We start from the raw sequence: 14,867 nt of genomic DNA, 5'->3' as shown, positions 1-14,867 counted from the left end.
CTAACCAATGTCCTGTACAGCTGCAACATGACCTCCCAACTCCTCTACTCAATACTCTGACCAATAAAGGAAATCATATCAAACGTCTATCTACGCGCGACTCCACTTTCAAGGAGCTATGAACCTGCACTCCAAGATCTCCTTGTTCAGTAACACTTCCCAGGACCTTACTATTAAGTGTATAAGTCTTGCCCTGATTTGCCTTTTCAAAATGCAGCGCCACATTTATTTAAATTAAACTCCATCTACCAACTCCATTGGCCCATCTAATCAAGATCATGTCGTACTCTGAGGTAACCTTCTTTGCTGTCCACTACACCTCCAATTTTGGTGTCATCTGCAAACTTACTAACTACACCTCCTATGGAGATTTGATAGAGGTACTCTATTTAAAATCATGTTGAGTGTGGACAGAACAGATGGGGAGAAACTGTTCCCACTGCTGTAAAGATCAAGAACAAGGGGGCCCAGATTTAAACTAATTGTAAAAGAAACAATGGAGGTCCAAGGAATGTCTTTTGCATTCAGCAAATGGTTAGGGGTTGAAATGCATTGTCTGAGAGTGCAGTGGGGTTTGTTCAGTCAAGGCTTTCAAGAGATGCTGGAATTAGATGATATTTTTAAGATCCCAAACTTGTTAAAAGTCTGAAACTCTAAACCAAAATTGTTGCTGTAAATACTTTTAGAAACACACACAGAACTGCAGGATACCCTTCTGAACAGTTCAGAAAAGGCAGAGGTATGTTTACTCATCGACATTCCGTAACCTTAATCTTGGAACTGGTGAGTGAGGGGTGAATTATTGGGACTGTTCACTTAAATCAGCAAAGGAAAGAAGATTGCATTCTGGCTTCGAAACTATTAGGGCTACGATGTGCCCATGCAGTTGTATCTGTGACTGGCAACAATGGCGCAGTGACATGTCTGTATCAAAGAGGAGCAATGAAATGCTTTAATGCAAATTCTGGGATTGCAAGTTGCTCACTGCCCCCATCCAAACACTCACCCACCCTAATCCTGAACCCTTGCTGTCTTCCTCCTGCTCACCACTGCGCTGTCTCGCTGTCCAGTGTTCACAAGCAAGATTTGTGGTAAGGGACTGGCAGTGGCGTAACCAAGGAAGCACAAGCATGGTTGTTGAAATGGAGCCAAATTGTTTTTTTTTGGGGGGGTGGGGGGGTGGGGGGGGGGGGGAGAGACAGGCACAAAGTCAAGGGTTCCTTTGGAGTCAGTGACACCATATGTGCATATGGGTAGAGTTAACACTGGATTTCAGTTCTGTGCGCACATTGATGATGCCAGCAGTTACAGTGCAGTAGCAGCAAACAGTCCAGAGGATAAAACACTGTTATATACACAGCATGGCCAATCAACATAGAGAACAAGGCATAGAATTTATTTCGCAAAATACCTCCACCATGATCATAGGAAGGAAGATACAAGTTATGATTTTCCATGAATACACACCAAGGATCAAATGGGAACAGACCATATTTAGTGGTCTTGATCTTTTTAAAGAGGTCCAGTGAATTAATTACTTCAAGTTTCATTATTCAACAACTATTAATTGGGGCATGATGGGGGTGACATTGCCAATACGTTAATTAAAGTCATGAATTAGAAACAGAAATGAAAGCAACGCAGAAAATCACAGAGAAAGCACTCAATTGCAGCTATTCCCAGAGTGAGGTGGGGAGGAGATTGGCAGCATCCCTCTGGTCGTGTTGCATCTGTGACATATAGCGAAAACTTGCTCTAGTTGCTATCTTTAGTGAAATGGTAAACATGTTCTTTAAGAACACCTTCATCAGAAACTGGAACTGAACAAAAGGTTATCATATCTTCCACATGATGTTTACAGGGGGAGGCAGTTTCAAAGCAGTAACTTTTTTTGGGGTCACTATAGAACAATTCATATTGCCAGCAGGATTTTGGTAAGCCATAAGAGTGTACGTAAACATTTTTTGCACTACACCCACTTGGGCTGTGAAAAAAGAAATCCAACAGATTCTATCCTTCCACAGTGAGTTTGTACTTGTAAGTCTGTCACTGGTGACAGCAGTGAGAGGAGCTGTTTAAAAATATCTCACAACATTTAAAAGTGCTGACTGACACTTGCTCCTGAAAGACCAAAAACATGCTTAATTGACTTCCCTCATATGTTTAACTTTATCATTTAAATATTTCTCCAAACTGGTGTGCTAGCTCAATATTTTCCACCACATATATACATTAAATGAAGACACATTATTTAAAGACACAAATTGTGAAGTTAACATTACTCAAAAAGTTTTAAAAATTGGTTTCCTATTGCATTAATGAGCATGTGTTAAGGGATAAACCTTTTTTTTAAATTTCAATAACATACATTTTAACAGTTTAATCATGAGTAGGGACTAATTCCCATTTGATGGGAATCCAGTTGTGTTATATTGATACACCAGCAGAGGGAAGCATTATCCCTATGCTGCATTCAGGTTTGGAGCGAAGACCCTGGAACCAGTCAATTTTCTCATATCATGCTATTTCTTTGATAGAAAATTCTGTTTTGCAAAACAAATTTAATTTTAAAAGTGTAGAGTGTGATTGTTAAAAATAATTTATTAAGTGATCTCTTTGATTTTCCATTGAAGCGTAATCAGGGACAACAGCACCACCTCAAGCTCATTTTTCTCAATATGCTCAGCATACCATGGCTAGCAACCCACATAGTTCTGTGCCCTTCCAAACCTGGCTCATATCTGGACAATGCGTTTTGAAGTAAGTTAATAACTGGCTGGTCACAGCTCAATCACGGGCAGACGACAAAATTTGAAGTGGTCAGACGACAAAATTTGAAGTGGTCATTTAACTGGGTGAGATACCATTTCCTCAGTGCAATCTTTCCTAAGTACACTGCGACCAAAATGCTAAACAGACTGGCAATCACTGATAATGACACAATGCGACAGTATTCTAATAGTCACTGTGTCGTTTCACCAAGAAACAGTGCAAATGAGCCAAGATATCTTCCACTTACCATTTGTAGTGAAACAGTCAATACGTTAATTTAAAGTATATTTGTGATTCCATTACAAACTCAAAAGAGAGGAAACCTTAAGCCCTGAGTAGTGGTTGTGCACATTGCTGCAACTGCTCCTCTCCGAAATCAGGTGGAACCAGGTGTGACTGTTAATTTTAGCTGATCTCTCAACCATAAATCTCCTCAGGAACCGCCAGCAATCTCAGGATTGATGATTTCAGCCTCCATCGAGAGTCCTTCACAGTGGGACGTTTGTCTCCGAAACCTGACCTGTCCCTGCTCTCCTATTCTGCGGATGGTTATGGTTTGGTGACATTCTCCTGTTGCTGAAATCCTCCACTTTGCAGTTTCTCTTTGTATTTTAAATAGTCCCTTCTTTTGTCAAAGTACTTGATCTGATGAATAAAGAGCAGAATCATATATAACAAAAAAACTGTGGATGCTGGAGGTCTGAAATAGACAAAAACAGAAACTGTTGGAGAAACCCAGCAGGTCTGGCAGCAATGGTGGACAGGAAACAGAGTTAACATTTCAAGCCCTGTGAATGCTGGACCATAGGAATAGGTCATTCAGCCCCTTGAGCTTGTTCTACCACTCAATGAGATCATGGCTGATCTGTGGCCTAACTCCATATACCTGCCTATGGCCCATATCCCTTAATATCTCTGCTTAACAAAAATTTATTATCATAGATTTAAAATTAACAGTTGATCCAGCATCTATTGCCATTTGTGGAAAAGAGTTCCAAATATTCACATCCCGTGTGTAGAAGTGCTTTGGAATATCTCTCCTGAACTGTCTGGCCCTAATTCTCAAACTGCGCTCCCTGGTTCTAGAATGTCGAAAAAGTGAGAATAGTTTATCTTTATCTAATCTGTCTTTTCCTGTTCATATCTTGAAGACTTTGATCAGATCACAACTTAACCATCTAAATTCTAGAGAAAACAGGCCTAATTCATATCATCTCTTATAACTCAACCCCATGAAGTCCAGACATTGCTCTTTACTTGTTCCCACTTCATATTCCTTCAGAGGCTAGTATCTCCTTCCTAAGGTGTGTGCCCAGATTTGCTCACAGTTCTCCAGGTGGGGTGTAACCAGGGTTTTGCACAACTGCAGCATAATTTCTCCACCTTGTACTCCAGTGGTCTAGATACAAAGGCCAGCATGTCATTGCTTTCTTGATTATTTTCTGCACGTTTGTTACATCTTAAAAGGTCTATGTATCTGAATCCCCTAAGAATCACAGGACTCCAAACAGTAACTCTGTTTTATCTCCAGATACTGCAAGACCTGTTGAGTTTCTCCAGCAATTTCTGGGTTATTAAAAACTCTTCTACATTTTATTATAAAATGCAGATATTACTCAGATCTTTTCCTGCAGGAACAGGACTCCCGTCATTTCTGCTGAGCCCTATTGCCATGATTTGACCCAAATAAGAATACAGTGTTTACCACCTAGTTATTACAAGCAATGTGATGTGGTCCAGTGTTTTAATCCTGCCACAATAGACTCTCACTGCTGTCCACAAAGGTCACTTTCAATAGAATTTTAATCCTGGGTTGCTGATTTCTTTTTCTTTTGGCTTTCTTTTTATGGAATTTTCATACCTTTTTTTTGACAGAGGCGAAGTGATTGAAACATATAAAATTCTCAAGGATCGACCCTGACAGACTGTTTCAACAGCGCAGTGAATATAGAAGATTACCAGTCGGAGAAAAAGGGACTGAGATGAGGAAAACTTTCTTCCCTCTGAATGTTTGGTGTTCTGCTCTGCGTCTTCAAGACAGAAGTCAATGGATCTTTAGTGATTGGGAGAATTTGGAATATGAAGATAGTGAGAGACAGTGGTGTGCATGAGGAACATCAGTCATTATTTTCTTGAATGGAAGAATGGGGTTGGAGTACTAAACATGTTAATTCAGCTTCTATCCCTAATATTCTTATGGTTCAGATGGCTTCTCTGCTATTGTGAGCAGATTATTATTCAGCAACACCTTCACTGACTTCGCTATTGTCGACATCCTGGGAGTTACCATTGACCAGAAACCGAACTGGATCAGCCCTATATGTACGATGGTTACAGGAGTATGTCAGAGAATAGGATTTATGCAGTGGGCAATTCTCCCCTGTAATAAAGGTGTAGGTGTGTACAGTACCTTTGAGGGAGCTGAAATTTCTGGCTGGCACAAAGTGTTGCCATGATACAAAAACAAATTCAAATTCAGCCAGTTTAAATTATGCCCCGGATACCAAGATCGAATCAAATTTGAATTTAGTATTTTGATGAGATCAAACCAATGAAATGATCTCATGTTTTGGGAGTATAAAGCCAGACATTTTGAACAGTAAGGGGAAGAACCACAAAGAATTGCCAAGAAGCAACAGATTGCTAGCAGAATAACTCTCTGAAAGGTGCCTGTCTATAAGAAATATGTGCCGCAGAAAGGAGTGGGAGGTAAAACACAGGTTTAAGAGAAAGAAGTTGTAAATAGTTGTTGGTTTTACTATTCTCTGTTGGACTTAAAGAAGAAAATGATTAATCTTTTACTTTAAATAATAAAATTGGGATAGTTCTTTGCCTCTCGAAATTTAACAGATTATGGCGTGAGGTGAGCTTCTGTGTGTATTGGGTTAAAATTAGCAGAGGGATTTGTCCTGAGTCATAACACCCCTGTCTCTCCAACACCTGGCATCATCTACAAGGCACAAGTCAGGAGTGTGATGGAATATTCCTGATTTGCCTGGATGATTGTAGCTCCAACAACACTCAAGAAACTGGACATCATCCATGACAAAGTATCTGATCTAAATGGCGTCACTCCCTTCATCACCAAACCTCCTTGACAGCACCTTCCAAGCGCATGACTATTACCATCTAGAAGGACAAGGGCAGCAGATACAAGGGAACACCATCCACTGCAAGATTTCCTCCAACCCAATGGCCATCCTGACTTGGGAACATATCACTGTCCTTTCACTGTCGCCGGATGAAATCCTAGAACCCCCATCCTAATAGCACTCTGGACGCCCTTACACCATTGAACTTCAGTGGTTCAAGGCAGCAGCTTATCTCTACCTGCTCAAGGACAATAAATGCTGCCCTAACCTGTGATCCCACATCCAGGAACAAACAAAATAAAAACGTGCAATGGTTGGTCACTTCTGCAAAGCAGTAGGGTCTCCATCTCCAATTCTCTTGCACTTCCTTCTCCCTCTGAAATTCCAGATGGAATAAGCAAAGCAGTCTCACATTTGGGAGAAAGTGAGGACTGCATGCTGGAGATCAGAGCTGAAAAATGTGTTGCTGGAAAAGCCCAGCAGGTCAGGCAGCATCAAAGGAGCAGGAGAACCGACATTTCAGGCATAAGCCCTTCTTCAGGATTGAGGAGGGGGTGCCAAGCAGGCTAAGATAAAAGGTAGGGAGGAGGGACTTGGGGGAGGGGCATTGGGAATGAGATAGGTGGAAGGAGGTTAAGGTGAGAGTGATAGGTCGGAGAGAGTTTGGGGGCAGAGAGGTCGGGAAGAAAGATTGCAGGTCTTCTTCCCGATCTCTCCGCCCCCACCCCCTCTCCGGCCTATCACTCTCACCTTAACCTCCCACCTATCTCATTCCCAATGCCCCTCCCCCAAGTCCCTCCTCCCTACCTTTTATCTTAGCCTGCTTGGCACCCCCTCCTCATTCCTGAAGAAGGGCTTATGCCCGAAACATCGATTCTCCTGCTCCTTTGATGCTGCCTGACCTGCTGCGCTTTTCCAGCAACACATTTTTCAGTCGCACATTTGGCCATACACTGACTGACAATGTGTCATAGCACCATCTGCTGGCCTACAATTTTTAATAGTGAATAGAATTTTTACCAATAGACTAGCGTCATCATGTTAAAGAAAATAGGATTGTACTTTCGATAACCACAGTATTGTAATCCACAGCAAATTCTTTAAAATATTAAATACTTGACTGAAAAAATGGAAACTCTTAAGTTAAATTAGAAAATGCTGCAGATATATCTATCCAAACTGTTGTTTCCTTTTCTGCCGTCCACTGTGCGCATTTCTTTTTCAAATAAAGATTTAATTACTTCAAATAAGGTGGGTCTGTTAGGTTAGGATTATCCGAGCTTCGTTCAAACTTATCATTTAGGAGAATAACATGTTGTCTTGGGCTCTTGTCCAAAGATTAAACACATGTTCCCATAAATTGTGTACATTTCTCAAGGAGGTAAGGGGTCCGGATATTCCGATTTAAAGTTTAAGTGAGGCATCAGAACCAAAAACTGCCCATCCAAAATTGTGCTGGAGAAAAGAGAAATGTTGCACTGAAATGAGAATGGGTTTGGATGTGCTGAACGGTTATCCTAATACTGAAATTACCGAGGAGGAAAGCGTCACCTTGATGTTAATACTCACCCATTGCTGTGGGCAGCTGCCTTCGAATATTGTTCTTAACTTCTGACATTCTGAAGAATCCTTATCACTCTCATCCAGACACTGCCAGTACCTATCCCTCGCTCCCCAACAGGCTTTCCTCTCATCTGCTGTTGGAGCACTCATTTTTCCTGGGAAACAAGAACTTACATAAATCAACTGCTCTCAGCCAAACCACCCCCCGCCCCACCCCTCCATTATCACCAAACTAGCTGCTTCTCATCACTCACACCTGATGGTCTACATCCCAGGGTACTGAAGGAGGTGGCTCTAGAAATCGTGGATGCATTGGTGATCATTTTCCAATGTTCTATAGATTCAGGGTCAGTTCCTGCGGATTGGAGGGTGGCTATTGTTGTCCCACTTTTTAAGAAAGGAGGGAGAGAGAAAGCAGGGAATCATAGACCAGTTAGTCTGACCTCAGTGGTGGGAAAGATACTGGAGTCAATTATAAAGGATGAAATTACGACACACCTGGATAGCAATAACAGGATTTATGGACTTATGGATTTATGAAGGGGAAATCATGCTTGACTAATCTTCTGAAATTTTTTGAAGATGTAGCTCTGAAGATGGACAAGGGAGATCCAGTGGATGTAGTGTACCTGGACTTTCAGAAAGCCTTTGATAAAGTCCCACATAGGAGGTTAGTGAGCAAACTTAGGGCGCATGGTGTTGGGGGCAAAGTACTGACTTGGATTGAAAGTTGTTTGGCTGACAGGAAACAAAGAGTAGTGATAAACAGCTCCCTTTCAGTTTGGCAGGCGGTGACCAGTGGGGTACCGCAGGGATCAGTGCTGGGACCACGGCTTTTCACAATATACATTAATGATATAGATGATGATATTAAAAGTAATATTAGCAAATTTGCTGATGATACAAAGCTGGGTGGCAGGGTGAAATGTGAGAAGGATGTTATGAGATTACAGGGTGACCTGGACAGGCTACATGAGGGGACAGATGCACGGCAGATGTAGTTTAATGTGGATAAATGTGTGGTTATCCACTTTGGTGGCAGGAACAGGAAGGCAGATTACTACCTAAATGGAGTCAAATTAGGTAAATGGGCAGTACAACGAGATCTAGATGTTCTTGTACATCAGTCAATGAAAGCAAGCATGCAGGTACAGCAGGCAGTGAAGAAAGCTAATAGCAAAGTGGCCTTCACGACAAGAGGAATTGAGTATAGAAGCAAAGAGGTTCTTCTGCAGCTGTACAGGGCCCTGGTGAGACTGCACCTGGAATATCGTGTGCAGTTGTGGTCTCCAAATTTGAGGAAAGACATTCTGGCTATTGAGGGAATGCAGTGTAGGTTCACGAGGTCAATTCCCAGAATGGCGGGACTATCTTACGTTGAAAGATTGGAGCGACTGGGCTTGTATACGCTTGAGTTTAGAAGGCTGAGAGGGGATCTGATTGAGACGTATAAGATTATTAAAGGATTGGACACTCTGGAGGCTGGAAGCATGTTTCCGCTGATGGGTGAGTCCCAAACCAGACGACACAGTTTAAAAATAAGGGGTAGGCCACTTAGAACAGAGTTGAGGAGAAACTTCTTCACCCAGAGAGTGGGGAGTGTGTAGAATGCTCTGCCCCAGAAGGCTGTGGAGGCCAAGTCTCTGGATACTTTCAAGGAAGAGTTGGATAGAGCTCTTAAGGATAGTGGAATCAAGGGTTATGGGGATAAGGCAGGAACAGGATACTGATTGAGGATGATTAGACATGATCATAATGAATGATGGTGCTGGCTCGAAGGGCAGAATGGCCTACTCCTGCACCTATTGTCTATTGCCTATTATCAACAATCCCTTTGGCTGACCACCTTCTCTTGTCACTGTCCTGGGGTTTCCCCTCCATCTATCCACTCCCTACCCACCCTTCCCTCCCCCACCTATCCATTCACTACCCTCTCCCCCTTTCCACCCACTAGTCCCCTCCCTCTCCAACTATCGCTCATTCCACACCCTCACCCCTTATCATCATCAGCATAAATACTGCCTTTTCCCAAATGCTACCAGTTCTGAAGAAGGGTCACTGGACTCAAAACATTAACCCTATTTTATCTTCATAGAAGGTGACAGGTCTGCTGAGTTTCTCCAACAAATTCTGTTTTTGTAGTTGTGGAAGGGTGTTTTTCTGATTGGAGAACTGTGACCAGTGATGTTCTGCAAGGATCAGTGCTGGAATGTGTTGTTTGTAATATATATAAATGCTTTTGATAAATTATCAAAGGTGGCCTCAGTGGGTGGCAGTCAGGATTCAGAAGGTTTGTAACTAAATTGCTCCTGGTCACATGTCAACGGAAAGTGAAATTGTGGGATGCAGTCTTTGAAATTAAAACCGATAATGATCCTAATCCACAAACTAGTAATTAATTGGATTCTCTGGGGTAACCAGCAAGTGCGAGCTGCACATTACTGGGAGAATTGAAACCAAGGATGTTTGTGTTTGCTGGGGACAGTCTGATTTGCAGTTGATACAAAACTTTGAGTTGTGGATGGTAAGGAAGGTGGTCAAAGAATGCAGCACAATATTAATCAGTTGGAAACTGGGTGGAGAAATGGCAGATGGAGTTTAATAATGGACAAATGTGATCCATTTTGAGAAGTCGAATGAAAAAACAGAGTATTCTGTAAATGGCATGAGCTTCTGGAACAAAGATATACATGGGGTGCAAATCCATAACTCCCTGAAAGTGGCAACACAAGTGGATAAGGTGGTAAAAACATACAACATGCTTGCCTTCATCAATCGGGAAATTGAGTATAAAAGGTGACAAGTCATGTTGCAGCTGTATAGAACTTTAGTGAGGCCACATTTGTGTATTGTGTGCAGTTCCGGTCGCCACACTATAGTGAAGATGGAGAGGTTTTGGAGAGTGTGCAAAAGAGATTTACCAGGATGTTGCCTGAATTGGAGTGTATTAACTATAAGGAGAGGTTGGACAAACTCGGATTGATTTTGCTAGAGCGTCAGAGGCTGAGGGGTGGCCTGATAGAAGTTTATAAAATTATGAGAGACACAATAGGGTGGATAGTCGGGAGTCTTTTTCTCATGGTGAAAATGTCAAGTACTGGGGGCATAAGTTTAAGATGAAAGACTGTAGGCTTAGCACTGTTTAACAGGCATTTATACAGACATGTGAACAGGCAGGGAATAGAGGGATAGAACATAGAACAATACAGCGCAGTACAGGCCCTTTGGCCCTCGATGTTGCGCCGATCCAAGCCCACCTAACCTACACTAGCCCACTATCCTCCATATGCCTATCCAATGCCCGCTTAAATGCCCATAAAGAGGGAGAGTCCACCACTGCGACTGGCAGGGCATTCCATATCAGGCAACATCCTGGTAAACCTCCTCTGCACCCGTTCCAGTGCCTCCACATCCTTCCTATAGTATGGCGACCAAAACTGCACACAATACTCCAGATGCGGCCGCACCAGAGTCTTATACAACTGTACTGACCACATGCAGACAGTTGGGACTAGCTTAGAATGGCATCATGGTGCACAGATATGTTATTTCTGTGCTATGTTCTATGTTCTATATTCTGTTACAGCTCAAAGGAAGCCATTCAGCCCAGCATGTCTGACTTGATCTCCGAACGAATGCCAATCTTCTCCTTGCTCCATGTAACCCTGAACACTGCCATATGAGAAACACAATCTAATTCCCTCAACTGAACTTAAATACCCGAGCTTATGTTATGAGATGTGCATAGAGTCATAGAGATGTACAGCATGGAAATAGACCCCTCGGTCCAACCCATCCATGCCGACTAGATATCCCAACCCAATCTAGTCCCACCTGCCAGCACCCGGCCCATGTCCCTCCAAACCCTTCCTATTCATATACCCACCCAAATGCCTCTTAAATGTTGCATTGTACCAGCCTCCACCACTTCCTCTGGCAGCTCATTCCAGACATGTTCTATACACACCCTCTGCATGAAAACGTTGCCCCATAGGTCTCTTTTATATCTTTTCCCTCTCACCCTAAACCTATGCCCTCTAGCTCTGGAGCATCTTTGAATCCTTAGGCTATGCCTCTGGATTAACTATCCAGTTAATTAATAACTATGTTATTTCCCCTCCAAACTTTACAGTGAATCAGCTATGGGATCTTAGCGGAAGCACAAACTGTCTTTACAGATTATACATGATACAGCTGCGATGCCAGTGATGTAAACCAGATTTTCACAATACATTTTCTTTTAAAACAAAACTCTTTCTCAACTCAAGGAGTTGCCCTCAACTTTTCTGAAACAATTTATTTCTTTGTGATGCTCCGAATTTGACCATTCTCACATGAGAAGTGAACACAGTGACTTCAACACTGGGTCTGTAGAAAGAATGACTCAGCTAGCCAATTCCAACCAACCATGTGCACCTTACTGGCTATTAAGCGTGGTCACAGGAAGCTCAGCAGTTGTTTTGTTGGGCTCTGGCAACAGGTTAGATACCTTCCTGAACTGGTGCACGCAATGCAGTGGGGGAAAAAAAAACCCTCTCTCTTTTTCCATATGCGGGAGGAAAGGAAGGAAAACAAAAACACTGATAAAGTGAACTGCTAACCTCAAGTTCATGGCCTATACTGCATCTGTGAGTCCCTGAATGTATTTGAAAAAGGAACTGAACTGCTTCCCTCTAGCAACCCAGGGGCCACAGTTTTTTTTAAACACCGGGAAGGACATGAGAGTCTAATTTAGCCAGAGAGGGGGCTTGAACACTGTGTATCTACAACACACCTCCAATCTGATTCACACCCAACACAGAGTACAGTGTGTGGCCCACTCCAATAGGACTAACTGTACAGTCAGGGGCAGGGTGTGGGAAATCATTCCCTGTGGTGTGGCCTGGGGGGTGGAGGGTGGAATGTGAACCTAGGAGCCTCCCAGAGACGATGGGGTTGGTTTGATCTGATTTCCTGCAGTAATTTGTTGATCTTTTTAATTCTTGGGGGTGGATTGTGGCATCAATGAAGCCTTGTCCTGGGCTCTCAGACGTGGATTCACTTTATCATCAGTCATTGACCTATCGGCGATGGATTACGTCGACATAAAGACCCCCAAGTTAATTATTTCTATTTTTTTATATTCCCATGTGTTACCTCCAGGGTCCTCCCGCTTCCACAACCTTCACTCCGCTCTGCGCTAAAATGGCGGCGTCATGGACTCAGCGGAACCGGAACTGACTGTCAGGGGAACGCAGGTCACCGGGAAGAATAAAGGTAACACAAGAAGCAGTTCCGGTTATTTTAGATCATCACGTGGTGCACTTCCATCTTTCATCAAGGCAGAAGTGCCCAGGAGAGGTTCTGATGACACACCAGTCGTATTATAGGTCACATTGTTCTTTTCAAAGGTAAATGTCAACAATTCCAGAAACACAGATTTAGATCTGACTCTTTTGTATCGATTTAAAACCATTTTCAATATTGCTAACTGATTACATAATGGTTGCAATAAGATTATTTGTTGCATCCTAATGTGCATTCAAAATACACAATCTACATTTCCTCACTACCTTTTACTAATTCTGCCTTAATTACACTGACCACTCCGTGTGGGTGACAATTTCTTGTGATGAATGCTTATCCGGAGGGACAAGAAACCTCCCCAGTAATTCTTGGAAATGAACATACTGGAACTGTATTTTGAGACAGGTCAGGGCAAGATATGTCATTTGCCAATTATTCCTTCGACACGTGGAAGTGTTCGACAACATTCTCTTATAAATGACAGTGTAATGATGTATTTAAGTGTCCTTGCTAATGATATGTTCTTCTTCATGTTGTCTACCTGAAGGCAGGTCCAACTGGTTGCATGACTAAGGCATGTCCCAAGTCCAGCCCAGCCAGAATGGGATTAAATGCCATTATGTTGTCCCTGGTCCAATCCAGACCAGCCATCCCATGAATGTGAGTTGCTGTGGTAATGTGCACTTACACACATTGACTGGAGCTATGGATAATGATGGTAGAGGGCAATGATGTCTTCTACTCTTACCACCTACCATGCTGTTGAAGAATTTACAAGTTGATGTTATGAATCATGGCCACATCAACTTTTGGAGTTGGTCTTGAAACTAGAGCTTCTGGTTCAGAGATAGTGACCCTATCAATTGTAGCACAGGACCTCTTGACTTATAGAACAGTGTTGCTTTATGAGGGAAGGTAGCTAGACTTAAACACACATATATGACAAGGCTGTTATATTGAAATAGGAAACAGTTAAGTCAGCATTCAAGAACATTGTTCGGTGTATTTTTATCTTAGAAAACTGCAGAAGAAAGTCAACCCATTCTCATTTAATTCATTCCAGACCCTGAAACTACTTGTCAGATGGTTCTCCAGAAGGTGTGCAAATTCATTTCAATAGATTCTCAGTGAGGGACTCAGTCTGAATTAATAGTCCTTGCTTCACCGGGATACTGTTGAACCATTTCCCATCTCCTTTGCATTTGATACAGGGAAAAAAAATGGCTTTATTCTGGGAGGTAAAGTTATCATGCAATACAAATGCCAAAATAGACAACATAATTTTATATTCTCATGAGACAAATGGTAATTTTTTTACTTTATGCAGACGGTAATTAATAGCTATCACAGGGCTGTCAGGAAGAGGTCCAGGTCCAGGTTCTGAACTGGTTGACGGTGGTGACAGGATGTTCCCAGTGGGAGTAGAGAATGATTGGTCTTCTAGCACAGCATAATTTACCAAATGGTTCTCCCAAATCCTTTTTGAAATTTTTGTGACTTTATGTTGGATCAAATGTCACTTATCCCTTCATGGGATTGCAAAAATGGGGTAATCAATATAAATTGTCACCTGAAAGCACTGTTTCTTTTAGCTTAAAAGCTAGCTATAAACTTCACTAAAGATCATGAAACATTGTAGGCCATTCAGCCCATCAAGTCTGCTTCACCATTCAATATGATCATGGTTGATCTGATAATCTTCAACTCTAATTTTCCACCTTTTCTCCAAATTTCCTTGATTCCCTTCCTGGTTAAAAATGTGTCATTCACAGTCTTGGATATACCCAAAAACTCAGCCCCAACAGCCCTCCGCGAAAAGAAATTCCTCCTCATCTGACTTAAATGGGAGACCCCTTATTCTGAGATGACGCCCTCTGGTCCTAGACTCTCTCAAAAGATGAAATAACCTTTCTACATCTACCCTGTCAAGTCCTGTAAGTATCGTATACTTTTCCATAAGGTCACCTCTCATTCTTCTAAATTCCAAAGGGTAGAGGCCCAACCTACTCAATCTGTCCTTTTAAGACAGTCCCTCCATACCTGGTAACAGTTTAATGAACCTTCTCTGGACTGCCTCCCACCGTTCACAACATTCCAGCTGGGGTCTGACTAGTGCTTTGTATATTTGGCCTCCCACTTTGCACTCTGTGCAAA

At 42.3% G+C, this 14,867-nt stretch overlaps 1 protein-coding gene across 1 annotated transcript; it reads right to left on the bottom strand.

The window, feature by feature from the left end:
• Window positions 1-1,375: 1,375 nt before the first annotated feature.
• Window positions 1,376-12,666, bottom strand: LOC122552625 (cytochrome c oxidase assembly factor 6 homolog). The gene is made up of 3 exons (XM_043695404.1): window positions 12,564-12,666; window positions 7,434-7,582; window positions 1,376-3,417 (listed from the first exon to the last, which is right to left on the bottom strand). Exons 2-3 carry the CDS (start codon window positions 7,575-7,577, stop codon window positions 3,322-3,324), a joined length of 240 nt encoding a protein of 79 aa, XP_043551339.1. The 5' UTR covers window positions 7,578-7,582; window positions 12,564-12,666; the 3' UTR covers window positions 1,376-3,321.
• Window positions 12,667-14,867: the final 2,201 nt, after the last annotated feature.

The sequence above is a fragment of the Chiloscyllium plagiosum genome, chromosome 9, assembly GCF_004010195.1.
Source record: "Chiloscyllium plagiosum isolate BGI_BamShark_2017 chromosome 9, ASM401019v2, whole genome shotgun sequence".
Taxonomy (NCBI): Eukaryota; Metazoa; Chordata; class Chondrichthyes; order Orectolobiformes; family Hemiscylliidae; genus Chiloscyllium; species Chiloscyllium plagiosum.
Note: the sequence above shows the minus strand (reverse complement) of the source record. Positions and strands in the feature narration are given on the sequence as shown.